General features: G+C 39.3%; 1 protein-coding gene across 1 annotated transcript in view; it reads left to right on the top strand.

Moving 5' to 3' along the window:
- LRP2 (LDL receptor related protein 2) overlaps nucleotides 1-27394 on the top strand; it is a 197528-nt gene that overhangs the window by 45803 nt on the left and 124331 nt on the right. The window contains exons 5-13 of the mRNA XM_021702805.1: nucleotides 9766-9876; nucleotides 10207-10320; nucleotides 11505-11621; nucleotides 13694-13846; nucleotides 15358-15477; nucleotides 21181-21309; nucleotides 22990-23159; nucleotides 24153-24370; nucleotides 25433-25639. Of these exons, the coding sequence (XP_021558480.1) occupies nucleotides 9766-9876; nucleotides 10207-10320; nucleotides 11505-11621; nucleotides 13694-13846; nucleotides 15358-15477; nucleotides 21181-21309; nucleotides 22990-23159; nucleotides 24153-24370; nucleotides 25433-25639 (1339 nt within the window). The remainder of the gene's footprint in view (nucleotides 1-9765; nucleotides 9877-10206; nucleotides 10321-11504; nucleotides 11622-13693; nucleotides 13847-15357; nucleotides 15478-21180; nucleotides 21310-22989; nucleotides 23160-24152; nucleotides 24371-25432; nucleotides 25640-27394) is intronic.

The following is a 27394-nucleotide window of genomic DNA, read 5'->3' as shown; positions in this document are numbered from 1 at the left end:
TGTGTCTTTATCCCTAATTTACAAGTGGATGAAAATGAGTGCTTTATTGGAAATGCAATGGGAATGAAGGAAATGCTACTTTGGGGAAAATAAAAGGCAGCTGAAACAGACTGCTTGGATTTATTCCATGTGAACACCCTGCAGCCAAGTCTGAAGTCACCCGTTCAACTGCCCCAAGACTTAGCCAGTAGATCTTCCGGAAAAAAGCTGGCAGCATTCGAGCATACCAGCAGTTGGTACAGAAAGGAATGAAGGAAAGGAAGTGAGTGAGTTTTATAAAATATCTGAGCAGGGATTTTTAATCAAGTTTATTTTTGTTTTTTTTTTTTAAGTACAAGGAATAGGTGAAACAGGATTTGTTGAGGAAAGAGAGCCAGATTTAGATGATACAGTTAATTGCTCCTGGAATCACACAAGTCATGGATTCTTCAGGGCTCGTAGCCCTGAGATGAGTCTGACACATGTAAATGGGTTTGATAATGACGTATGCTTTCCTGTTTCTCTATGCCTTGTTTATTTGTTACTATGTGTTATTTATGGAGGAGTATTAAAAAAAATAACAAATCAGGAAATTAAGAAAAGAATCTTCATACTTCTTTGTGCTGTGATCCCCTGCCGACAGCCAGATTTGTACAAGAAAGAGATGAAGGGCCTGGATCAAAGTCTTTAGAAAGTGCTAATATAGAGAGACAGATTGGCCTCCTTTTGTTTTCCCTCTTTGTTTGGAACACTTGTGGAAAATGGGAAAGGGAACTGCCATAAACTGGGCACCAGTCACTATTTTGTGCAATTTTTACGTTAATACCACAAGGTCGGTGTGATGACCATCTCCTCTTTAAAAGGGCTATAAAGATTGTCAGGAATGGAGTGTGGAGGAGCCAAGCTTTTAACCTAGGTCTAACCCTATGGCCATGCTCTTGGAATACTTTTCTTTGGTAATGGGAGTTTACAGAGTATTTATACCTGAAGGTTACTTAGCTATTTTATCATTTAAAAATTATTGTTTAAGGCTTTTTACTATGGAAGATTTTAAACAAAATCGAAAGCAAGGTGAATTGTATGCTCAGCTCCTTTGTACTCATCACTCAAGTTATATGAATTACCAACTCTTGGCTAATTTTGTCTTAACCTAGAGCTCTTTATTCTTCTCCCCATTATTTTGAAGCAGTTCTCACAAATCACGTAATTTTATCTTTAAATGATTCAGTATTTATCTCCAAAAAATAAGGACTAAAACCTAGCATAACATAACAATATCATGACCATACCTAAATGTTAACAACTGTTCTTTAAAATAATCAGTTCTTAAAATTTCCCCAGTGGCTTATTATTTTTTACAGTATCATTTAAATCAAAGTCCAAATAAAATTTATACATTGGAGTTAGTTGCTGTCTTTCAATTTGTAAGTTTGCCTTCCATTTCTGTTTTTTACCCCTTGCAATGTATTTGTTGAAAAAAACCAAACTACTTGTCCTGAGTTTCCCACAGTCTGAGTTTTGCTCATCGCATCCCCTACTGTCCTTTAACATGTTTGTCTGTCTCTTATATTTTTTGGAAATTGGTAGCTAGATCTAGAGCAAGGTTTCTCAACCTTGGTACAGATGACTTTAGGGGCCAGATAATTATTGCAGGGAGCTGTCTTATGCATTGTATAATGTCTAACCATATCCCTGGCCTCTGTCCACTAGAAACCAGCAGCACTCCCATTTATGACAACCAGAAATGTCTCTAGACAAGACTTAAGTGTCCTCTGGGAGCCAAATCTTCCTCCTCTGCTCTAGTTGAGAATAACATTAGTCTAGAGGCTTGAAAGATGCAAGCATTTCTCTCTCTCTCTCTCTCTCTGTATGGAGGGGCAACAATACTTTGAATATAAAAGTATGTATTTCCATTAGGAGGCACGTAATGTCTAACTCAGTCATTGATGATTGTTGCTAAGATCCATTTAGTCATAGAGATACTTAGCTATTTTAAATGTCCCTTCAGATACATAGTAGCTGTTCATTAGTTGTTTTAAATTGGAATGTTACAATATGGTGGATTAAGCAACACTTGATTGTTTCTGTAGTCATGATGCATGGGAACCCTACTTGTGGGCAAATGCAGGATCAGCCTGTGAGTGTGACTTTCATTTTCTATTTCTCAGAAATTAAAAAAAAAAAAAGAAGCTTGTCTATAGGAAGGGGTCTAAATGTATTAGACACCTAGAAACCACTTAAATGTAGTAATGATGTTGGAAAAGCTCCAAAGAAGGACTTAATTCTTTCCCCCAAATATTTGAAAGGATCAGGAAGCTTGACCCTATCATAGTCCTGCCTGTCAGATCAGATCCCTAGGTTATGGTCCCTACCCTTTCAAGCTTCTAAGATCAAGACATTGCGCTCCAACATAGAGCACCTTGTGTCTATTGCAGGCATTCCTTTTATAGAACAAAGAAAAGTGTGGAAGAGTTCTCTCAGGGAGGCAGGGGGAAGGGAAGGAAGAGAATGGGTGAGATGGTAGGGAGGGCAAGCATAGTAAGATGCCACTAAAAAGATTATCCTTGAGATATATTTTGTGTTGTATGAAAGCTTCTTATTATGTTTGGTCTTTTTGTCTGCTGTGTTCCTATATGCATAAGGTATTTTTGATTATTCTCCTGTTTGAGAACTATTTCTGAATATGTATATGCGTGTGTGTGTGTGTACGTATATATTACAAAAAGCTGTGTAACAGGTAAAAGTTCATTTTCCCCAAGTTATTTTATTTTTCAGTCCGGCCATCTATAAAATGCACCTACTATTAAATAGCTTGTCTATTAATTTTTTCCCCCCAAGGAGCAGGAAATTCAAAACTGCAGTCCATTTTACTTCTAATGGGATTAGCATCAAGGAAAAACCACTCATGCAGGGTCCAAGATAAACATCAGAACAATGCAGCAATTATGGGTCATTCAGTTAATATATTGCAGTGGCTTTCGGTTGCTCAAAAATCGTACAGATTTTTCCAGTTAAATGAAGCGATTATTTTGCTTTTGTTAAGTGCCATATTAGAGTGATTTTGGTGTGAGTAAAACTATAGCTAATTATCATTGGTTTGCAGTACTTCTCTTTTGATACTTAGGAATGCCAAAGAAAGGGTAAATAAAATCCCTGTTACAATGAAGGCTTTCTTGCTGGTAATCAGCAGTATTTGGTCTGCCTGCAACTGGGGCTGCTTTGTCCATGAAGTTTTATTTCTATTGACTTTCTGTTCTTTAGAATTCAAACATTTGCCTTTATATATCTAATTGCTGAAACTCCAGCCAGGGAAACAGAGGAATAAAGAGTCATTCTGTGGACTATGATGGCTTGTGAAGAACATGCTTTTCCTCAAACTCAGTTGCACATTTATGCTGCCCAGTAAGCCTTGCTCCCAGTGTTCTCTCTGTACTCCAGGTGAGAAAGCAGAAGCAGAGAGACTGGCCCCATCTTAGCTATCATATCACGTCCCACATGTACCTTTTTAGTGTTCTTACAGTTGAGATAGAAGTCGGAGCCCTGAAACCTTCAGGAAATAAAAATTTCTTGTTTAGATCGCCATCGTACAAGCACATTATATTTATTCAAAGACCCTAGGCCCCTCTCAGCTGTTTCCCAACTTCTTTGCCCCCTTGTATAATGAAGTTACATAGAGTTGTCTTTAATATCCCTGCCTCCACTTCCTCTCCTTTTTCTTTCTTGAACTCACTGAAAACAGCCCTTGCCCACCAGTCTCCTGAAAGCATTCCTGTCAGTGCCGCCAGTGACCTTCGTTTTACTAAACCTAATGGCTCCTGTTCAACCCAGAGAGTGACTCCCCCTGTCACTCTTATCATTCCACCCTGCTGTGTTTCCATAACATTTTTCTCTGCGGGACATTTATTTTGATGTCTGTCCTTCCACTCTCCCAAGGAAGATGTCAGTTCCATGAGAGCAGGGATTTTATGAAGTTTGTCACTTCTCTAGGACCTCATACTCCTATAGGTGTGCACTAATTATTTGTCGAATAAAACATTTTTTTAAAAAGCTGTGGGAATTTCTATTTCACTTGTAATCTTGTTTATCTCTTTATCCAGTTCTTAGTAAAGTATCGAGGAAGGTGGACTTCAATAAATGTATGTTGGATAGAATGAAATCCTACTGAAAAGGAAGGTAGCACTCTGTAGGATAACTGGCTTTGAGCATAATGACATTCATCCAGCAGTGGTTTGCCAGTGAGTCCTCAACTGAGCCACACCGTTTCTGGTTATGGTTTGAAAGTGGCCACTCTCCTAATTCTATGGGGCAGGCATTAAAATTTGCCTGTTTGTTCTGCCCAGATGTGTCATGGGGAATAACTATAAGGAAGAGATAGGTGCTATGTACCCCAAATGAAAACCCATAGCTCCATAGCTCCTTTGTAGAACCAGTACCACTAAATCTGGTGCACATTATAAACGTTCGCTTACCCATGAGAAGACACCTTACTTCTTTGCACTATTCCTTGGAGCATTTGGTGCACAATTTTCTGTCTTGTTGCTCAGTTACTCCTACATTAGGGCTGAAGTGAGATTTTTACTATTTTTTTAAGAATTTAGAACTACATCAGTCTTTACTTCCTTTTCAGATTTTGGTGGTAGTTCTGTGCATGGGAAGAAAGAGGTGCTGTAGATCCAAAATCTTTGCAGGGGGCCTCTCAGGCACATTTCTAATTTAGGTGTAGATCAGGTCACCGTGGATAGAGACCAGATAGGGATTTGGGACTTAAGGTCCAGCAGTTCAAAGAGAGCAGGGTAAGGAAAACTAGGTAACTTAATGTGTTTTCTTCTTTGGCTTCAGTTTCCTGAAGGCTGCTTAGCCTACACTTGCTGTTAGTGCAATTCTACTAGCTCTTGGGATGACTCTGTTTGCTTTTTCTTCCTCAGGTGCTCAATTGCTATTTCCATTTTATAAATCTTATTATGTATATGCCTTTTATTGAAAGCCATTTGAAATTATTTTTGAAAAGAGGCTTTTCTCTTGAAAAATGCTTTTCTCTTCTTGTATATTACTGTAGTTCCTAGGTGCTAGTCTGTGATGGCACTTACTTCAGGGACTTGAATTTGACTGGGAAGCGGGTAGAGTGGGTCCTCTGCTATTTTGTGGTCTGTTTTTTTTTTTGGTACTGACTCCCTTGTTTGTTCTGGTACTCCCGGAAAGCTCTGTTTCCCAGCATAGGGTTTCTCATTCCTAGATCATACTGGATTGAAGTCCTTAGTGGAATATACCATAAATCCAGAGTTGGCCTCACCTCTTCAGACTCCTGAAAGTGGAATGGGAAACTAAATGGAAGAAAGGAAACTTTGTTTTTTCTCTTGGGTTATTTCTCTTCCTTTTTAAACTGTATTTTTAAGAGTTTCTGTTTCCTTTCATTCAATTTCATTTTGTTTCTGTAATCTTTTGCCTCTTCCCACTACTTACTCTGAAGCCCTGTAAGCCCTATAGCCCTATAGTTATATCTACTCTAGTGTTGGGGACATGCACTGTGGAACCAGATTGCCTGAATTTGAATTCTGCCTCTCCAATTTACTGGTCGTAAGACCTTCTTTAAAATTACTTAACCTCAGAAAGACACATATGTAAAATCTATAAAATGAGAGTAATAGTGCCTACCTCATAGGGTTGTTATAAGGATGAAATGAGTTCATACACACAGTACTTAGGCAAGTTTCTGGCACATAGTTTTCAATATATATTATTGATGACTATTATTGTCATTGCTTATTTTTGTGGGTAGTACATGCAGCTAAGTGCTGGTCGCCAAACTGGCAAACTTTTTTCTGACAAATCATTCTTTGACAGGATTAGCGCTCCTTAGACCCAGAATAACTTAAAAGGATGATGCTAGGACCTTGAAAGGTCTCAGGTATCTTGAGCAGGACTTTTATCAGTTATTTTTTGTTTTCCTTTAAGTCTTAGCTTAAGTTTCATAATCTACCTTCTAGATGCCTCCCCTTTCTTTGTAATCAATTTGTCTTCTTTTCTATGTGCTTTTTGGCCATTTTGCCAAATTCTGAGAATAGAATGTATTTATAGCCTTCCTGTCAAGATAATAAAGAGATAGCCTTCCTGTCAAGATAATAAAGAGTAGTGTTAATATTTATATCTTGCTCTGCTGTGAATGATTTCCATTCTGGGAGGTCCACGAGGTCTTCAAGTCACTTCGTCCTCCTTGATTATCTAAACAGAACTATGGCATGGAACTTTCTTGCTCCAAATAAAGTCATTAGCAGAGAAAAAATTTTAAAAGTCTTTAAGCACTCATATGTATATTTGGGGGAAGTTCCCAATTGTGGGGGAGCAAACATGTACTTTTGGAATGTGGAGAAAGTAAGGAAAGGAGAGGGAAGAGGTGGTGTGTGTGATCAAGTGTGTTCTTGTATTTTGTGTCAGATAAACTTAGAGGTCTGGGGCCAGTTAATAGTTAATTGTCAATCTTGCCATTAAGACAAAACTTAGAAGGAAGGGCAAGTTCCTCTGGTGTGCGTGCGTGTGTGTGTATTATCTCTTCCGTTATACTTTCTCTTTACTTAAAATCTTACAGGACATTTCACCTACATGATGGATTTGCTCCATGGGAAAAAGTTTACAAGGTTAGACTCTGACCCGCTCAGCAAATAAACCAAAAAAGATTTTAGGTATCTCCCAGTCCCAGAGTATTGTGACTTCTTGTTTCCTGGGGTAGATCAAAACTCATTAACCTTTTTGGTAATCGAAATCTTTAAGGGAAATAGAATCTGTCATTTCTTATTTTGCTCAGTGTGAATGATTTGGAACCATTTCCTCTGTGTGGGTGAACCATTTCCTCTGTGAACCCTTTGGAGATTTCCAAATATTTTCAGTATTCAGTGGAGTCAGGTAGCTCCATGCAGCATTTCCTGTGGGCATATACCTCAGTTAACTACGCAGAGAAGAGACCAGAAGGCTTGTGGGAGTTGAGGCAGGTCCTTGGCTGATTGAGAAGAGATTCATTATCAGCATGGATGGAGACAAGAAAGCTGTTCATTCCTCATTCCGGGTGTCTTAACTGCTGACCTCTGACCATAACAATACTCTCCCTGACGACAAGAAGCTGGCCTTGTTGTTTGTTGCGGGGGGGAATGAGGCGTGTCAGTAAACTTTTAGTCCTGTCAGTGGAAACTGTTGTAGTTCTTCTCTTCTCAGTTTTATGGCACTGGCTTTCGAAAAGCAGAATGGGGAGAACAAGTGATCCGCTTTGTATATTTGTCCCAGATCCTTCATATCTACCGTAATCACTCCAAGTGAGGTAGTCACCATCTACACTCAAATAAATTTTCCTCCACACAGATACCTTATCTACTGCAAAGACAGGGTTTTCTAAGATCTCTTTCCTGCTTGCTGCTGCACTTTAAAGGCTAGACAACATACTGACTCTAGGAGCTATCTGGCTCATGGGGGAGGGGAACTGCTGGCCAGACTCAACTGGCCTCTTGGATCTCTTGAAGTGAGAATTCATAAACAGAGTTGTGTGACCCTTTGAAGCACATTTGTAATGCATACCATCTCATTGATGAAAAGACAGCAACCACCCTCAGCACTAGCTGGTTCTTGGACTTTTAAAAAATAAAATTCAGAAAAAATTTAAAATCTGAATCAGTTTTGTCTTAATGGAAAGATTGACAAGTAACTATTATTAGCCCTAGACCTCTAAAGTTTATCTGGCACAAAAAGCAAGAACACACTTGATAACACCACCTCTTCCCTCTCCTTTCCTTACTTTCTCCACATTCCAAATGTACATGTTTGCTCCCCCAAATATACATACGAGTGCTTAAAGATTTTTAAGACTTTTTTTCTCTGCTAATGACTTTATTTGGAGCAAGAAAGTTCCATGCCATAGTTCTGTTTAGATAATCAAGGAGGACAATTCAGATTCAGTATATGATTGATTAAATATAACTGGCAATTTATGTATTTAAAGACACTTATAGTCCAGTTTTGGACTTCTGGAGATGAGAATAATTGGGCTTCTTCTTTCACTACAAAAAATGGAAAAGTATCATTTGAGAGTCCATCTTTTATTACAGTGTGAGTTAACATAGTACAAGTTTAATATATTTTCAGCACAGAATTTTATGCACTGCTCCTGTGTGAAGGAGTCTTTGGGACTATCCAAGGAATTACCCATCCATGTCTGTGAAACCTCAAAAAGTAGGTTCTTCAATGCAAAATTGAGCCTCAGAGTGGGACTCTACTGTCTAGTTTTTGAGACCTTATGTTAAGACATACATTTTCCTGGGCGCCTGGGTGGCTCAGTCGTTAAGCGTCTGCCTTCGGCCCAGGTCATGATCCCGGGGTCCTGGGATCGAGTCCCACATCGGGCTCCCTGCTCCGTGGGAAGCCTGCTTCTCCCTCTCCCACTCCCCCTGCTTGTATTCCCTCTCTTACTGTGTTTCTCTGTCAAATAAATAAAATCTTAAAAAAAAAAAAAAAAGACATACCTTTTCCTTAGTTAAAGAGGAATTTTTTTTTTTAAAGATTTTATTTTATTTATTTGAGAGAGAGAGAATGAGAGACAGAGAGCATGAGAGGGAGGAAGGCCAGAGGGAGAAGCAGACTCCCTGCTGAGCAGGGAGCCCGATGCGGAACTCGATCCCGGGACTCCAGGATCATGACCTGAACCGAAGGCAGTCGCTTAACCAACTGAGCCACCCAGGCGCCCCAGTTAAAGAGGAATTTGAAGATAATATGAGAATCATTATGAGAACAATCTTCAGTGAAAAAGAAATCGGGCCAAGAAAGTATCAATTTGAGAGGAGGAGGATGTTAAACACCATAAAAGGCAGAAGTTCAAAATATTTTTGAAAGCTTCTTAACTAAAAAGTTCATCTGTGATAAGTCAATAGCAATATCTAGCATTTCCTGAGTACCCTGAGTAATGATCCAGTCCCTGCACTAAGGGTTGGGGACTCTAAAGTGGGTAAGGCAGGATCCTAGATCTTAGAGGGTGTCATTGTGTGGTGGGGGAAACAGATAAACAACCAACAGAATGAAGCCTTCTTTTGGGATCATGAAAGATATGCATTTCAAGTCTGGGGACGCAGAGGGGAGGGACTTGAAAGGGGCATCCTGATTTTTCCACTGCGACCTAGAAAACCAGAGTTAAGCATCTGGTTGGTAGCATATGTGTATAATGTGGTAATAGTTATTTATGCTCGTAGAGAACATTGTGCTTTTCAGAGTGCTTTAGTAGACATGGTCTTTTGAGATCCCTCTGCCCTGTGAAGTGAATTACCCAAATGTACGGTTAAAGAAGTAACAGAGGATAAGCGGTTTGAGTAAGAGTAAATAGCTACTGAGTGGTGCCCCAGGTCCCAGTGCTCCTGACTTACAAGCCTGTTTTCTTTCTACAGCCCTCTAGCAAAAGAAACAGTGCTTCATTTCTCACAGCACGTGTGGTGGTACACTGGCTTCCTGGGATGTTATCTGCATTATGTAAAAGAAGGTTCCATTTTGAAATAAGTTAAATTCCTTCTCATTCTTCAGCTCTGAGCTCATAGGTCACTTCTTCAGTGAGACTTCCCTGGGCTCCAAACTCCCCCTACTGTGCATTCTCCTAGAACGCTATGCTCCCCACATTAGCATACCACCCAGTCTGTTATTTGCAAAAGAGACGTGGTCAGTATATGCTCGGCGTTTAGTGTCTAGCATGTAGCAGTCACTTAAGCAGTGTCTGCAGAAGGAATGTCTTGACTTAAGATTTGTGTGCTATGTCCATTATTTTAGAATACCCAGTGTGTGAACAGCTCACTTGCGCCAATGGAGCCTGCTATAACGGCAGTCAGAAATGTGATGGGAAAGTTGACTGCAGAGACTTCTCTGATGAAAACAATTGCAGTAAGTAATGTGTACAAGATGTGCGGTGGTGTGCTGAGGCTCAGGTATACTGGCCGATTACGCAATCTCTTCCTGAATTTGTGTTCAGTGAATTCATGTTGGTAGCTTGAAGTCAGCCACGGTGGGAGTATTTGCACCATGGAAATTGGCAAACACTTCAAGTCAGGGCCTTTTTGTTCCCAGAGAATTGGTTGTTAAACATTTACCAGTATGCTGCTTCATAATAAAAATCTCTTTTCAAACTTGAGACAGAATCTTCCTGTGAAATTAAATGGCTACAGTGGAACTGAACTTCTCTTTCTGCTTTCCCTTGCTACCCTTGTGTCGCAGCTAAGGTATGTTCACACCACGAGTTCCAGTGTGACAATGGGCTGTGCCTCCCTCATGCTTACGTCTGCGACCATTACCCTGATTGTGAAGATGGCAGCGATGAACATTCTTGCAGTACGGTGATTTCCTTATGCTGGGTCAAGTTGCTACGAGTGGTGTTGTAGTTATTTTCTGACAAATGTACCACTCTTTTCAAACAAAAGGGTCACTATGTCTCATGGCAGATGGAGCCAGAAGATCATTTAGGGCCCACGGCATGAGCTTCAGTAGTGAAGCTAGACCTCGCCTCTTTTATCATCCAAGGATCTGTGTAGAGCTGAAGGATTGCTGATGGACAGTGTGTATTTGTTTTCTCTTAGGCTACAAGGGGACAGGGTGAATTGTGTCACTCGGCTCTCAAATTACCCATCCTTCAGGAATGGGTCTGATAACCTTGATAGGAGACTGAGAGAAGGACTTTGAAGGGAGGGGAAGTTCCCTAATAGTAGTGGTCCCAGCTCTCCTCTTTACTTGGAAATTTCTTACATTGAAATTGGGGGGATAGGAAAGTCAGTGTGGTGCCAATGGCTTTCGTTGCCTCCGCTTTTTAACTCTGACCCTCCTTCCCCCCCCCCCCCCCCCCAAGTCGTTGCCTGCAATGTAACCCGTCTCTCATTGTTGCCAACCCTGGACTCATTTTATTGGAATATGTAGTTTGACGTCTCTGTGAGAGAGTTTTAACTAATTTCACAAAATTAGTTGGCACCTTTTTGTGGTCATTTATTTACTCGAATGTTACGATTTGTTACCACACCCCGTTTTGATTGGTTGGCACCTATGTCTTGTTAAGTATTTTGGGTATCACCCTAACTTTTTATGAGCCATGCCTGATTTCCCTGCTGGCCCCTGGGCTTATTTCAGTGACTGGATTAAAGAGAATGTGACAACATGGAACGGGTGACTCATTTGGTCCTGGATGGCAGTTTCAGTGCTTGTGATAAAGTAAGGGCATGTTGGACACTGCCATGCCTGGAGCACCTTTATCGGTCTGCATTCTTTGCTCTGCATCAACCTACAGCAAACTGCCTTGTTTGTAATCTTGAGAAACATAGACTGGCATCTGACTTCATTTCCTCGACCCAAAGCTGCTGCTATGTTTTCTTCCTTTTCTCCCCTTTTTTCCTTCTCTTCCCCATTTTCTTTCCTATATTTTTTTTTTTCTGTCAAGATACTTGACAGAAGTTTAGGCGGTGAGGTGAACTCTTTAATTTTTCCCAAGTGATTTGTGTCTTTGGAGTGCAGCTGTTGTTTCCTTCCAGCCTATGAGACCTGCAGAGGCAACCAGTTCACTTGCCACAGCGGCTACTGCATTAGTCAAAACTCGGTTTGTGACGGAGAGAATGACTGTAAGGATAACAGCGATGAAAATGGATGCGGTAAGGAGGAGAAGAGATTCTGAATGAAAAGCATTTTCTTTTCTTTTTTAAAAATGTATTTATTTATTCATTTGTCAGAGAGAGAGAGAGAGCGCACAAGCAGGGGGAGTGGGAGAGGGAGAAGCAGGCTCCCCGCCGAGCAGGGAGCCCGATGCGGGGCTCGATCCCAGGACCCTGGGAGCATGACCTGAGCCGGAGGCAGACGCTTAACCGACTGAGCCACCCAGGCGTCCCTGGAAAGCATTTTCTTAAAGTGTTTTCCAGAACTTGTATTCCTACTTCCCTTGTTAGAAATTATCTGTGTGACGAGCAAGTCTCGGGATTGGCTGCGTGTTAAGTAACTTGGTGGGGAAGAGGAGGTGACTTCACTAGCTTTTCTTAAAAAAGACACTGAACTCAAAGACAGTATAAATTATAATCTCTTCCCTCTTATCATTAAAGTAAAATAGGTGGGGCAGTCTGTCCCCCTTCTGTAACACATGCTGACTTTTTCCTTTGGAGACTGCTTATTTTAACTAGGTTTATTTGTATAGAAGAAGTAGGGTGGGGAAGGAAGGAAAGTAGGGGGAAATGTGATTTGCCTTGACCTTATAACCTTTAAAAATGACTTTGCACCTTGGTAAGAGTTCAGTTTTTTGTTTTCACATTCAGATTTTCAACCACATGGGTCACTGACATCCAGTGGTAGAAGGGAGGCCACCTGGGGAACATGTGAGAAAGAAGTAGGGATTTGTAGTTGCAGGAAGGGCTTCTACCCAGGGAATTGTTTCAGGAGTCTCTGAGAAGGAAATTCCAGTGATAGCACCTCCCTCACCAGTAGTAGTCCCAACAGTTGAGAAGTTCCTAACACCCACACTGTTAAGCAAGTATAGTAAGAGTGATGCTTGGGGAAGAGCCATTGGTTTTGGTATTCCAAGAAGTATTCTCCCTACAGTTCAGTCATAGGTTTTCTTACATTGTTGACATTGCACTAAAGGAAAAAAAAATCAAATAGCTCCCCCCCCACCCAAAAAAAGACAAAAACAAAAACAGAATAAAAACTCAGGACTCTTGGTATTATCTAGTTCTGTAATTCATGATTTAAATAACAGAATTTTCTTCTAGGGGTTATTAATCTAGTTTGTTTGATAATTCAGGCCTATGTCTCTTCTTACTCTTAAAACCAGGCTGAGGACTGCCTACCTTAGAAAGAATGGAACTTAATTTGTCACTTCTTAGAATCCCAAGAAAAGACCAGTAGTAGTGTTAGACATTACCAGTTGTTGGTGGGAATGCAAGTTGGTACAGCCACTTTGGAAAACAGTGTGGAGGTTCCTCAAAAATTTAAAAATAGAGCTACCCTATGACCCAGCAATTGCACTACTGGGTATTTACCCCAAAGACACAGATGTAGTGAAAAGAAGGGCCCTATGCACCCCAATGTTCAGAGCAGCGATGTCCGCAATAGCCAGACTGTGGAAGGAGCCGAGATGCCCTTCAACAGATGAATGGATAAAGACGACGTGGTCCATATATACAATGGAATATTACTCAGCCATCAGAAAGGATGAATACCCAACTTTTACATCAACTTGGATGGGACTGGAGGAGATTATGCTAAGTGAAATAAGTCAAGCAGAGAAAGTCAGTTATATGGTTTCACTTATTTGTGGAACATAAGGAATAGCATGGAGGACATTAGAAGAAGGAAGGGAAAAATGAAGGGGGGGAAATCAGAGGGGGAGATGAACCATGGACTCTGAGAAACAATCTGAGGGTTTTAGAGGGGAGGGGGGTAGGGGGGTGGGCTAGCCTGGTGATGAGTATTAAGGAGGGCACGTATTGCATGGAGCACTGGGTGTTATACGCAAACAATGAATCATGGAACACTTCATCTAAAACTAATGATGTACTGTTGGTGACTAACATAAAATAATAAAATTAAATTAAATTTAAAAAAATTACCAGTTTAGGTCATTTGTAGACTTCTCTTGTCCACCTGATCTGTATTTCCTCTTATCCATTGATTTTAAAAGGCTCTACCTGGCTCCACCTTTCACGTGGCCTATAATTCTTTTACTCCTCCCCTGCAGAAAGCAGTAGTCACCATGTTCGTGAATGCTACCCAGGAGAATGGGCTTGTCCAGAGTCTGGAAAATGCATCCCAATTGTAAATGTTTGTGATGGGACTTTAGATTGTCCAGGAGGAGAAGACGAAAACAATAGCACCAAAGGGCGATATTGTGGTGCGTATGGAAATTTATCTGGGTAGCTTTCAAATAAAGATGTTTCTGTTTTTCTATAATAGATTCCCAAATACAGAGAATATCAGTGTTTGCACAACTATCCCAAGGCGTACTGGCTTACACAAACAAATATTTATTATTTCTCATAGTGCTGTGGGTTGGCTAGGAAGTTCTTGCGGCCTAGACCAGCTCACTCATGTGTTGAGGCTGTTGCAGTAAAAGCTCAGGCTACTATTTTTCCACATGATAGTAGAAAAGGTGAACCCTAGTGTGCAAGCTCTTCTAAATCTCTTCTTAGGTCACGTTTGCTAAATGTGTGATTGGCCAAAGCAAATCATTTGGCCAAGTCCAGATTCAATGGATTGATGAAACAGACTCCCATTTCTTGATGGGAGGAGCTACAAAATATCTGTGGTGTTTTTTTCCTTCCCCCAGGCAGAATGGTTTTAATGGCAATTTTCATTTAAAGATGTTCTGGAGATTTTATTTCCTGGCTTATACTTAAGAAAAAACCTGGCTATACTCAAAAAAGAAGCTTCTGGTTTCTGGGACATGTACCTTGAATTAGTTTTTCTTTTTTCTTTTTCTGTGACTGTAGAATATCCCTCCACCATTACTCTCTCAACTATGTGGACAATTGACTGTCCTGTAAGGGAATACAATTTATGACCTTGACTTCATCAGTAGTGTGCTCTATAAATTATCTAGTAGTTGTTTAAAAGTTGCCACGGTTAACATTTTTTTTTTTTTTAAAGATTTTATTTATTTATTTGACAGAGAGATAGAGAGAGAGCACAGATAGGCAGAGTGGCAGGCAGAGGGAGAGGGAGAAGCCGGCTTCCGGCAGAGCAGGGAGCCCGATGCGGGACTCGATCCCAGGACCCTGGGACCATGACCCGAGCCGAAGGCAGATGCTCAACTGACTGAGCCACCCAGGCACCCCTAATGTTATTCTCATTCCAGTCACTTGAGAATTCTTGACTTTCTCTATTATGTAGACAAAAAGATAGACTTATGACCTGATTTTTCTGTAAACAGCACTTAAGATGACTTATACTTGCACAGTTATAATTTTATTTTTTTATTTTTAATTTAATTTAATTTAATTTAATTTTAAAGATTTTATTTATTTCTATGACAGAGAGAGACAGCGAGAACAGGAACACAAGCAGGGGGAGTGGGAGAGGGAGAAGCAGGCTTCCCACTGAGCAGGGAGCCCGATGTGGAGCTCGATCCCAGGACCCTGGGATCATGACCTGAGCCGAAGGCAGACGCTTAACGACTGAGCCCCAGGCGCCCCACAGTTATAATTTTAAAAGGGAGTTATTAAAAATACGAGTTGAGCTTTTCTTGCATAATAAAGCAATAAGGCTTGAAGGCTAATAATTTCTGTGCCTCTACTACATGGTTACTTAGCTTTTAGGTTTGATAAAAGACGCTCTTCTGTTATAGGTACATCAGTCTTGTCCAGAGGTCACCATTCACTTAACAAAGTGTTTTTCTCTGTTTAGATGTGAATTTGTGTTCTCTACTGAGCTGTGAGTACCAATGCCACATGTCACCAAATGGAGGGATGTGTTACTGTCCCCCAGGTTTTATCATTGACCAAAATAATACCCGCAACTGTGTCGGTAAGTGACAAGTGGGAGTGTCTAGTGTTTTGTCACAGTGCTGCAGCACTATGGCTTCTGTGATCTCCGACATCAAGGTGTTTGTGCTTGTGGATGGGAGTGGCAGTCTTTATAACAAAGAGTAACACAGTCGCCATAGAAAACCTGGGCAATATGAAGTGTAACTCAGAGTAACTTTTGTGAGGTGCACAAGGCAAAAGAGTAGTTCTTTTGAGTGAGTTGACTAGCTCCATGGATACCTATCTCCACCCAGATGAAGGACGAAGTCTTTTGTGTTTTCTTCTCAAGTATTCGGAAGCAGGGTTGGTGTGGCCATACTGGTCGTTCAATACTGGAATACATCCATGTGGTTGGTAAATAACCGCTGTCTGAACCCATCAACTACCCTACTCTGACCCCCCCTGGCCTCTTCTCAAGGATCTCAAACCTCTTCAGGATCCAGCAACTAAAGAGTGGTCACCGAACAGCAGAGGATCATCAGCTCACTGCCCCGCTGACCACAGTGGCCAGTCAGTGCCCATGTCAGGCTGGTTGTTAATTCCATTTATTTTCACCTCTACTTGAAGCTTCTTGAAGCTTTGTTCAAGGACAAACACTATCATTTTCCTTCATTTGGCTGGCATTGAACTAGATGCTGGTTCACCAAATATTTCTCACATCTCTCTTACCTGAATTATAAGAATGATTTCTCCCATTAGGAAATTTTTGATTCTGATGTGAGCTGGCTTTGCATCCTTCTGTGATTAGGATGGGATCTTATGATGGGAGACTACTATGGCCAAGTATCAATTTTCAGTTTTTTAGGATTTGAAAGATGAATTTTTAATGCTCTTTCTTTTTCCTTCTTTCTGATTTTTTTAAGAGGTGGGGGGAGGGGCAGAGGAAGAGGGAGAGAGAGAATCTTAAGCAGGCTCCACGCCCAGTGCGAGCTGGACGTGGGGCTTGATCTCACGACCCTGAGATCATGACTGAGCTGAAATCAAGAGTCAGACTTTGACTGACTGAGCCACCCAGGTGCCCCTCCTTCTTTCTGATTTTTGATACATAAACAATAAACCTATTAGCAGAAAGTGTCCAAAGGGGTTTTAAAAAACAAAACAAAACAACAACTTTGTTTTTACTGGTGTTGGCAAAAAGGCATCTGGAAGGCAACTGTAATGATTCATTAAAATTAAATTTGGTAGGGGTACCTGGGTGGTATAGTTGGTTAAGTGGTGGACTCTTGGTCTCAACTCAGGTCTTGGGGTCATGGGATCAAGCCTGAGCATCAGGGCTCTGCGCTCAGTGCGGAGTCTGATTGAGATTTTCTCTCCCTCTCTCTCCCCCGCCCCCCCATGCTCTCTCTCTAAGATAGATAGATAGATAGATAAATAAATCCTTTAAAAAAAATTAAGTTTGGTAATCATCTAGATCTCCAAAATATAGATGATTCAGATTTTTCCCAGGATATTTGTGTTCTTTTGATATTCCTTAGAAATATGGGATTCTTCAGGGCTTTCTGAAAAAAAACAGACATGGCATACATAATACTTTTTACAAAAGTGCTTCTTCTGAAGTAATTTCCAAAATATTAATATAATTTGGTCAACAGTATTGAATTTGGATAAATGTTATTCAGTCTTTAGTCTCAGCTTGCGGCTTCCAACTAACTTGATTATCAAACATGGTTGATCTTAAATTTAATGCCACAAATTTGGTTTACAAATTTGGAACTTTTGAGAAAATCTATTCCTCAGTGTTATTGAGAACCATAATAATGGGGCTCATTTATGTGTCATATGTCAAGAAAAACAAGATTTTTAGATCTAGTAAAGCAATCCAAGTGAGGTTGTCCTTGGTAATTTTAGGAGGTAATTTTAGGTTTCTGGTATCGGGACCATGCCCCAAAGTTTGCCCACTATCTGATTGCTCCTCTTAAGTAACAGTATAGTTGCTTGTTGGATAGAAGACGTGTCACACGACAAGACATGAATATGAGACACGGCCTGTGCTTTATGCAAGTCACCCCAAGAGATTCTGAAACCTCAGAGACAATTCTGAATTACTTAAGCCCCCAAATTTCTAATCATTTGAAAGCTTCTCTAAATAAAAGAGTGTGATCTGCAACAGGCATTAAATGAAATCAGGACACTTTTCGTGTTTTATTATTGCCAACGTTATCATTATCATCACCATCGTCACATTGGGGATGCATTCAAGTGATTTTAAAATACTTTTCACATGACCATTCTCAATTGTTAGGTGGTTTTCTGACTTTGGAACCCCTGGCAGTGCTGCCTGGCATTGCTGCGAAGGCAGCGTGCCCTTTTCTTCAGAGTGGTGCTCATCGTGGGTGTGAGCCTGCTCCTTTGTCTTTGGCAAATGTCAGGCTCCTCCACCATTCCCCCCCCCCGCCCCCCCTTATTGCCACCCAGCTGCCAATTCGATTTCCAGTCTTTTAGTTCTCTAGGCATTTCTCCTTTCTCTTAGTAGAAAAGGAATTCCAATAGAAATACCAGAAGCCACATTCTCAGTATTTCATCAGCTTCTCTTTTTTTCCTCGCTCAACCCCCAAAGAGGAGATGGGGCTGGGCTGCCTTGCATTTGGAACTTGATAGGCCGTGAAGTCTTTTCAGTAAAAGTGATTGCTCTTTCAGAATCCCTAGTTTAGTCTTGTGATGCCTGACAACCTGTTCTTAGGCTCCCCCCCGCCTTTTTTGGGGCACTCTAGCATCTAGTTAGCACATTTTCCAACACTTTTTTCCCCCAATATCTAAGTCTGTGATGAGCTTTGGGTTATATTTCCAAGTGTCTAAGGCTACTTGTATGTCAGAGGTCTGGGCCACTTTGTTTTGCAGTCTGAAATAAATGAAAAGCTGTCATTATAAGGTTTTTTACATTGAGCCTATTAATAAATGTAATATAGAAAATTCCAGTATTATGCTGTGGCACAAGATAATTTCAGGATTTATAGAACACACCCAATTCACACTAGAAGTGGTGTGGGCTGATAACTGTGTCACTAGTTTTAAATTCCATGATGAACATTTTTAATCCCTGAAGTATGTGCCTGGGATGTTAGTACAGATAACTTCATTTGGAGATGAGCTCAAAAGTCTGCGGTGGAGGGCTTTTGTGTTAGGCCCTCTGCCACCTATAGAGATCTTTTCTGTGATCTTCCCTGTTTTTCAAGGATGTGTTCTTTGCCCCTGAGTTTTGAAGATCTGTTAAAATTTATTTCACAGAAGATACTTTGTTCTTTGTAAAGAGAACTCGTTAATTTTAATACGTTACATTATAAAACCGGTTACACTTGTTTCAGCTGAGCTTTTAGGGAAATTGTTTTTGTTTGTTCTTTCAAGCATTTCAATTCAACAAATACTCTTTGTACGGCTGTAATACTCTGCATGGCTTCAGGTGTTGGAAACCTATGCAACATTTATCATCTTAGACATGGCTCCCCAGTGAATGCCTCGGTGGTAATCAAGAATAAAATTGAGTAATCCCGACACGAAATCTTGTGTCCTTCCACCATTCATCTGCCTCTGGTAGTCTTGACCTGGCTCTGGAGCCTCTGAGGCGTGTTGAAGCAGTTTACCCAGGGTTATTGTTTCTGATTGACGGGACATGCTGTTTGGCGACAGAATGACATCGTGGTGCAGAGTTAGGGCAGGGAGGTCATTCAGCATGGTGGGATTTCAGGCAGCCAGAGGGATCAGAGGGTGTCCAAGGAGGTCTAAGCTAAAAAGGAGTTTTTGAACTATTTTCAAAGCAGGATCTGTTGGTACGAGGCAACAAAGAATGAAAAGGCAAGAAAAATAGATAAAGGTAATGTGGTGGGAGGTGGTATTATAAAGTAGTGTTTTAGGGATTTATACAGTTTCCACTACTTTCCTATTCTCATGAAAAGCCTCAAGTCTACTTTCATTTTTCTGGTTTTCACTTTGGTTAATGATGGATATTAATTAGCTTTCATTTTCCTCCGTCATGGAGACTATAATCTTATTCAGTCATTAAAAGTGACAGTGATTTTATACACTCATTCAAACGTTAAAGTGTTTGTAGCCCAGGTGATAGGAAGGGCATTCACACCCACGAATTCCTAGTTATGACTTCTTCACCTTTGGTTTTCTACTGTTTGACATCAGAACTCCTGCTCCCGGGATGACTCCAGACCCTTAAACGTATTTTCATCAGTCTTGGCATTCAAAATGAGGTCATGACATTCTGGGAATTTGAGGGCGAATATCCTGTACTTTTCATTTCTACTGAGGCGAAGCCTCAGGTGGTGCTGTCTCAGGGCTGAGGCAAGGACACAGAAGAGATAAATCATGAAGGGCCTTTTATTCATACCCACATGCCTTTCACCTTGTCATGTCCAAATTGGATTAATTTTTTCCTTTGGTTAGTCACAGTTCTTGGAAAGAAAGATCTGCAGGCCCATGTTGTTATATTTGGTCTTGAGGGAAAATTGGAAACATTAGCTTGATCCCAGGAAATTCTCGAGCTTTGTAACTGGGGAGTTGTGCAATGTTATGGTAGAACCCGAGTCCCAACTCTGATATTTGCTGCAAGTGTAATCAGATCCAAGTAATGTGGAGAATTCTAGACCTGAGGGTCCAGTGCTTTCAGAAATTATAATTTACTGAGAACCTGTTGGTATGGGCTGTGATGGTTTTCCTCCCAGGGAAGCAGCGCACAGGGTGAAGGAGGGTGAAGTGTGGATGTGAACTTGGAGGGTCAATGAAATATTTGGCACCAATCTACCAAGATAGGACAATTTTTGTGCCCCTTAAACTGTACAGTCTTTGAGAAAGACCCTTTATATCTTGTGTTGTTCAACTCACTCCCTTCCTCCTTTGTTGTATTGTTTATATGTCAATTTCATTGAATCTCTTTTTACACAGTAGAACTAGGACTATGGTGACAATAAAAAGCTCTGTCATGTGATGAACACTTATTAAGTGAATGAATACTAAGTTAATGAATAAGGAGAAGATACTGTTCATGTCTTAAGACTAATTTAAATTTAATTTTGGTTATAATTTTTGACATCAGAGGAAAGGCAGCTGGGTAAATGGATCTTTCCAAATACTTTATTCAGTATTTTGTGTCTTTTTGAGGGGATGGTTATAAGGCAGGTCTTACTTTATTCTGCTATAGCACTGTCCAGTAGAACTTTCTGCAGTGGTGGAAATGTGCTATATCTACATTTCCAGTATGGTAACCACTGAGCCCATGTAGCTATTAATCACTTGGAATGTGGCAGGACTAAGAAGCTGAATTACTAATTTTATTTCATTTTAATTAATCTAAATAAATTTAAGAAGCCATAGCGGGCTAGTGCCTACTATACTGGAAAGCACAGTTTTGAAGGGAAGAATTTACACCAAAATTCAGGTGGTAAACCAACATTAGTAAATTAAATGCAATACCACGGGGCAGTGAATCTAAGCAGTGCTGTGCATCTTCTGTAAAAGTATCCTTTGTGTAGATTAAAAAAAAAAAACTGTTTAAATGCTTTTGGATTTTCTGTAGTATGAAGATGCCTGTTCTGAATTCCTATTTTTTATTGTATGCCTAGAATCTGTGCTACCTCCAGAGGGTGCTTATTTAGATATGGGCCTCACCATATTCTTGTATAGCTGGTCCAAGATTTTTGTCAGGGTGTGCTCAAAAAATGCTGGTAAACAAGATTACAAATGCTTATTTCCCATGTGGCAGATTTTAATGATTGCCAGATATGGGGAGTTTGTGACCAGATGTGTGAAGACCGAGTTGGCCATCACCAGTGCCACTGTGCAGAAGGGTATGTCTTGGAGCATCAACGGCATTGCAAAGCTAATACTTCCTGTAAGTAAATTAAGGACACTTGCCATATCTCTGAACAGGAAACTTACGACGAATATCCTCCTTCCATAGCAGATGACAAAAGAAGTACCAGCATTTATGTGGATAGCAGGGTTTTATCATCTCAAATTAGGAGTGGGCCTTGCTGCCAGAAGAATGGGTCCACATTAATTTTGTATTTTGAGTATTAGGACCAATTTACGGATTAATCATGACCATTAGTCACTGTTTTTTGTTTTTTTAATTGGTTGCTTGTACACTTTGTGTCAGAGCTTTTGTGTCAGCTACCACATTTGATTGTGGAATACACTTTTTGCCTATTTTGGATTACTTGGACATTTAAATTTTAATTAATTTACCACAAACATGGGTGACAAGTATCTATAGAAATAATTTTGGCATTATTTATGAAAAATTTAGGAGTGATTGAAAGTGGACCTCTGAAATTTGGATTGGAATTTTGGGGAATGCACTCATTCTAGGTGTTTTGTTGGAATTAATCTAAGTACTGTAGTACTGAAAAGTCATGGGGAAAATCTGTTAAAAAATGATACCTACTCCCCCCTCCCCCCCCCCACCATTTTGTCACCATGCATTTCTGGATAAGAAGATCTTTGTTCCTTTTTTCCAATTGTTTTTTTCACACATGATCTTGAAGTTCCTTTGGTGGCCTTCTGAAATACATCTACTCCTAGAAATGATAAATGGCCCGTTTCCAGGTTATTTTTGTGTATAAATATCTGATTTGCTGTTTACTAACTTTTTGGTACAGCTGATTTTTAACAATTAAAATGTATTTACTTTGAAAGGATAATAAATTCATATGTTCAGAAATTCTAAATTATAAAAATGTCTTTCTCCAAATCTCTGTTCCTCTCTGACCAGTCTCCACTTCCCTTCTCCCATAATTGATCATTGTTTATTTTAATTCTAGAGACTGTCAAATACATAAATAAGAATGTACAAATACAGGTATCTAATTCTATTTTTATGGATTATGGTAGTAAACTATACATGCAGTGTATCAACACAGAGACTTCTTCCTCATTCTTTTTTTTTTTTTCTAGTGGCGTAATATTCCATTTTTTTGATGTGCATTATTAACTCATCCCCTACTGATGGGCTTTTATATCTTTTTTTTTTATCCTTTGCTATTGCAAACAAGACTGCAGTGAAAACCTTGATATTCATTTGTCATTTTGCATGCTTGTGTGTATGTAGGTAAAGGAGATTTGGATCCATCATTGGCATGTTTTTCACAGAGTGATTTCCTAGTAATCCATAAAATATGTTCTGTGCTTTACACAATCTGAAGTTGCTGGGTTAGATGCCAGTATCATAGAGGATTCTTGAAAATACCTGAAGTAGTCCCCTCTGTGTCACTGAAAGTGCATGGAACTAGCAGTCCGAACACTCGAGTTCTTGGTAGACTCTGCTCCAGACTTACCGTGATTTTGGACACTTCATCAAGCATTTTTGCGCCTCAGTTTGCTTATCTGTAAACTGGATAGAATGACACCTATATGCCTGCCTCAGAAATTTATTTTAAAATCAAATAAGGTAACATAGAAGAAGTATTTGAAAAGGCAGGAAGCATATCAGTTGTTAAGTTTGCCTGAAAGGGTGAGATGCGTAGGTTTGTTCACTTGAAGGAGTGATAATGCCTTCCTTCTTCACATTTAGCTGAGCAAGCCTCCATTATCTTCTCCAATGGTCGGGATTTGCTGATTGGTGATATTCATGGAAGGACCTTTGCGATGTTGGTACAGTCTCAGAATCACGGAGTGGCTGTGGGTGTGGATTTTCACTATCACCTACACAGAGTCTTTTGGACTGACACTGTGCAAGATAAGGTAAATAGAAATTTCAGGAGTATAGCTTGGGAGCTGATAGAACTCCAAACACAGAGTGTTGATAGCTTTTCATTTTTGGGGGAGTGGAAGGGAAAGTTCTTTTGTTTTCTAACAAAAAAGGGCCTTGAGATATTTTATGTTAATCAGCACCTTTTCCATGCTATACTATTACATGTGACCTATTAAACAAAGCAGTCTATTATATGGATTAGCCTTGAGCAACTTTTAATTTTATTCGAAATGGAGTCCAAAAGCCTAATTAAAAGAAATAGTAGACATTCTTTCAAAACTGGATAGATATTTGGTAGTAATTTTTGAAACTTGATCATTTAAAATGTAAAAAGGACTCTGCTTCCTTGGATGATAAAAATCAGATTTTACCTGCATCTTCTAAATGGAACTGTAATTGAAGATTGGGTAACAAATATTGACAGCATTTTGTTTAACAGCCAAAATTTCATTATGCTGTCTTACTTGGAAAGTGTGATAGATTTAATTGCAACTTTGAGTGATGGCAACAGAGATTTTTAAAACATAAATTTTAGAGACCTCTAAGAGTTATGACATTTTATTTCTTCCTCTTACATTTCCTTGTACTATTAATAAAATTTTAATTCAAATAAGTGGTAACTTGCATAAAATTTCTAAAAATTGCAAATTTGGATTATTAACAATTCTGACTCGATTACAGCTAAAAATCAAAACAAACCATCACCACCACCTCCACATTCCTTAAACTTTCAATAGCTACCAAGAATTAGAAATGCGGGATTAAAAAAAAAATCCAACTTCTTATGTTTGCCTTACATATACTTTTAAAGAAACTTTTTTTCTCCCCAGTAGCCCAGTATATAAAATATTTTAACAAGTATCAGTGATTTTTTTTTTTTTTTAAGTCTGAATGACTGATTGGTACAACATAGATATACTGAATGAATATACGAAAAACAGTGCCCACAGTTTTAAGAAGTGTAATTTTGGGTGTTCTTTCAGGTTTTTTCAGTTGACATTGATGGCTTAAACATCCAAGAAGTTGTTTCTCTTGATGATCCAGAGAATCTAGCTGTGGACTGGATTAATAATAAACTTTATTTGGTAGAGGTCAAGGTCAACCGCATAGATATGGTAAATTTGGATGGAAGCCATCGGATTATCCTTATAACTGGAAACTTGGGGCATCCTAGAGGAATTGCCGTGGACCCAACTGTTGGGTAAGTGATGTGAAAACATACTGATTTTAGTATTTTTGAAGCTTTATCTCTCCCTATAGGTAAAAGATCCCCTGGATTAGTTAGTTCTGATTTCTTATAGGGTCTGTACTCTAGAACCCATGTTTATTTTATATCTCCATTCATATAAGCTTTAAATGAGTGTACCATTGGTGTACTAAGAATATATGATTTTTTGGGGTATGAATTTTATTTTTAGTGTTTGCCACATTTGCCTGGCAGAGAGATGGGACTCTGTGTTCTGACTCAACCTAATAATATTGTTAAACCTAAATGTTAACTTGTGATTCACCATTACCAGATGATCATTCTAACATGATTTAGCTGCAAATTATTTTAAAGAGGGGAAAGAAGATTGGGGCTATCCCTTTAGCACTTACTTGTTACAAACTGGGATTGAGATGACAATGCTAATACCTCATTACAAGTTGTTCAGTGTGAATCACCACATCAAAACAAATGCTCACTCGTCTCCAGGTGTAAATTCAAATTTTCCTAATGTCCATGTTTGAGTGCAGTTATAGGAGACTTCAATTTCTCCTAGATTTTCAGAGTTGGTTCTTAGAATGCTTGCATGAGCTTCAGGCTACTGAAACGTTGGTGAATGGTGATTATTCATTCCTACTTGATGATATCTTGCTATCTTTCCTTGAAAATAATGGATATGTTCTCTAGACTATGTCTTACAATGGGGAATTAGGGAGGGAAATGATTTGATAGCTTATTTTAAAATGTAAGTTTTCCTGGGTGTAAAAAAGAGAAGTAAAAGGCAGAGCCAGGAGTCAGGGCAGAAAGTTAAGAAGATGGATATGAATTTTGAGGCTGCCGTATTAGTGCATTTTCATAGTTGCTATTTGGAGTTGTTGACTCTCCTGATTGGCCCCCATAGTTTCTGATTTTTTTTTTTTTGTTATCGTTCTATACTCCCATGTTCTCTAATCAGCTAGAGGAAATTTCCATTGATCCAAACATGCAACCAAAAACAGTATTTTCCAGATAAACTTGTAAAATAACGGACTTTCATCTTTTATTTGTCTTTTGTAGTTACTTATTTTTCTCCGATTGGGAGAGCCTTTCTGGGGAACCTAAGGTGGAAAGGGCTTTCATGGATGGCACCAACCGTAAAGACTTGGTAAAAACAAAGCTGGGATGGCCTGCTGGGATAACTCTGGATATAGTATCAAAGCGTGTTTACTGGGTCGACTGCCGTTTTGATTACATTGAGACTGTAACTTACGATGGAATTCAAAGGTAAGAAGTATTTTTTTATAGCTTCATAAGTTTGGGGGAAAGTACATAAAATTTATGGAGAGGGATACAGAGGGACCAGAATTACATCTTGAATGACTTTTGTGTTGACATTTGTGTGAAGTGACATTTTTGCGGGGGGGGGGTGGTTTGTTGTTAACTTTCCTCGTGTTCCATGATAGCATTCATTAAATGTTACTTAGAGCAGTTGTTCTTTGATTTCTCCTCCCCAACTTCTCCCCAACTCCCAGATGAAGCACATTATTTTCATTCACTCCTGAGTCCATTTATTTCTCTGGGTCCCTTATGGTTTGTCTCCGAAGATCACTTTATCTTTTAGCTTACTAATTTTCTCCCAGTGAATAAATAAGTTTTATTATTTATTTAACATTAGCTGGTGGGAATTAATTGGACTTTACTCTGCCCTTATGTATTTCAAATTTCAAAGAGAAATTCTGGCTTGTATTTTTACCTGATATACTTCAAAGATACTTAGAATATTTGAACATAATACGGCATACTTTTTATTTCATCTTCTTAGTCTGATGAGAGTTAACTATAAATTAAATTGTTAACTAGTTTCTCTGCTTTTGGTATTTTCAAAAACTGGTTAAAACACGGTTTTTAAATTTGTCAAAACTACTCTTTGTGGATTCAGAAAATAAGCTGGCCAATTTAATTTTTCCAAATTACTTGATTTTATTGTATTGTTTTCTCAATGGAAGGAATATTATAGTTTTGTTTTCTCTTTATCTCTATTTTGTAAGGATGGTATCACAGTCTGCCACTGGATTTCATATTCTTAGAACAAACTCTACTTGGTTAAATAAAGTGATTGGGTATTGATACTATGACTTTTCATCATTAAAACTGGTTCCCATAATGAGAATGTGAATCAATTTAATGAAAAAGTATCAACCAACCCAATAAGTCATATAAAAACAATTGAGAAATTGCCTATTTTTTTTCTCTTTCACAGGTGTTTTGACATTATTAGATAGTCTAGATATTTTTATGCTAAGGTTAAAGTAAAATATAAAAACATAACAATCAATGGAGTTTCAGAAATATTTGAGGGCTTTGCTGGCTGTGAAGAAACATCAAAGAGCTATTAAAGCTCATGAGTACAGCTGAAATCATAAAGTCACTGCCCGTTGCTTTGCCAGCAGGTGGCATTCAGGGTTCTGGAATTTGCTAACTGCAAAGGAAAAACCATTCTCTAATCTTAATGTACCATGTCATTATTGAGTGTTTTAAAGTGCACGCTAACTTGCCACCTTTGGTTTCAACCCCCCCACCCCGCAACCCATGTTTTTGGTGTGTTTCCAAGCCTTAGTATCTTCAGTTCTTTTCTTAGAGTCCTGTTGTGCTTTTTAGTTTTCAGCAGTGTTAAAAGATTTTTCTTTAAGGTCTTTCTATTTTGCAAAGAGGAAAAAAAAATGAGTTTTCCCTCACGAACCATCCTCTACCTCACTGTCTTTATGTGACCTAAGTGAATTATCTTCTATGCAGAAGTAGTTATGACAGACACTGTTGATTTTCTTTCCCTTGCTTGGCACCTTTAACTTCTTTTTCTTCTACTGAAGCAGCTCTGGCCACCCTATGCCGCCTCTGCAAGTATGATGAGCAGACAGTTTATCAAGCAGAGGCGGGGAAGTGGTAGCACTACTTTTTGATTTCCCAAAGTGACATCAGGAATAGGTCTGCATGTTTGCTCTGGGTTGAACTGTTCTGCTCACTATGCTGCTCCCTGATGCT

Source organism: Neomonachus schauinslandi, chromosome 3, assembly GCF_002201575.2.
Source record: "Neomonachus schauinslandi chromosome 3, ASM220157v2, whole genome shotgun sequence".
Lineage (NCBI taxonomy): Eukaryota > Metazoa > Chordata > Mammalia > Carnivora > Phocidae > Neomonachus > Neomonachus schauinslandi.
This window is presented reverse-complemented; position numbering and strand designations above follow the sequence as displayed.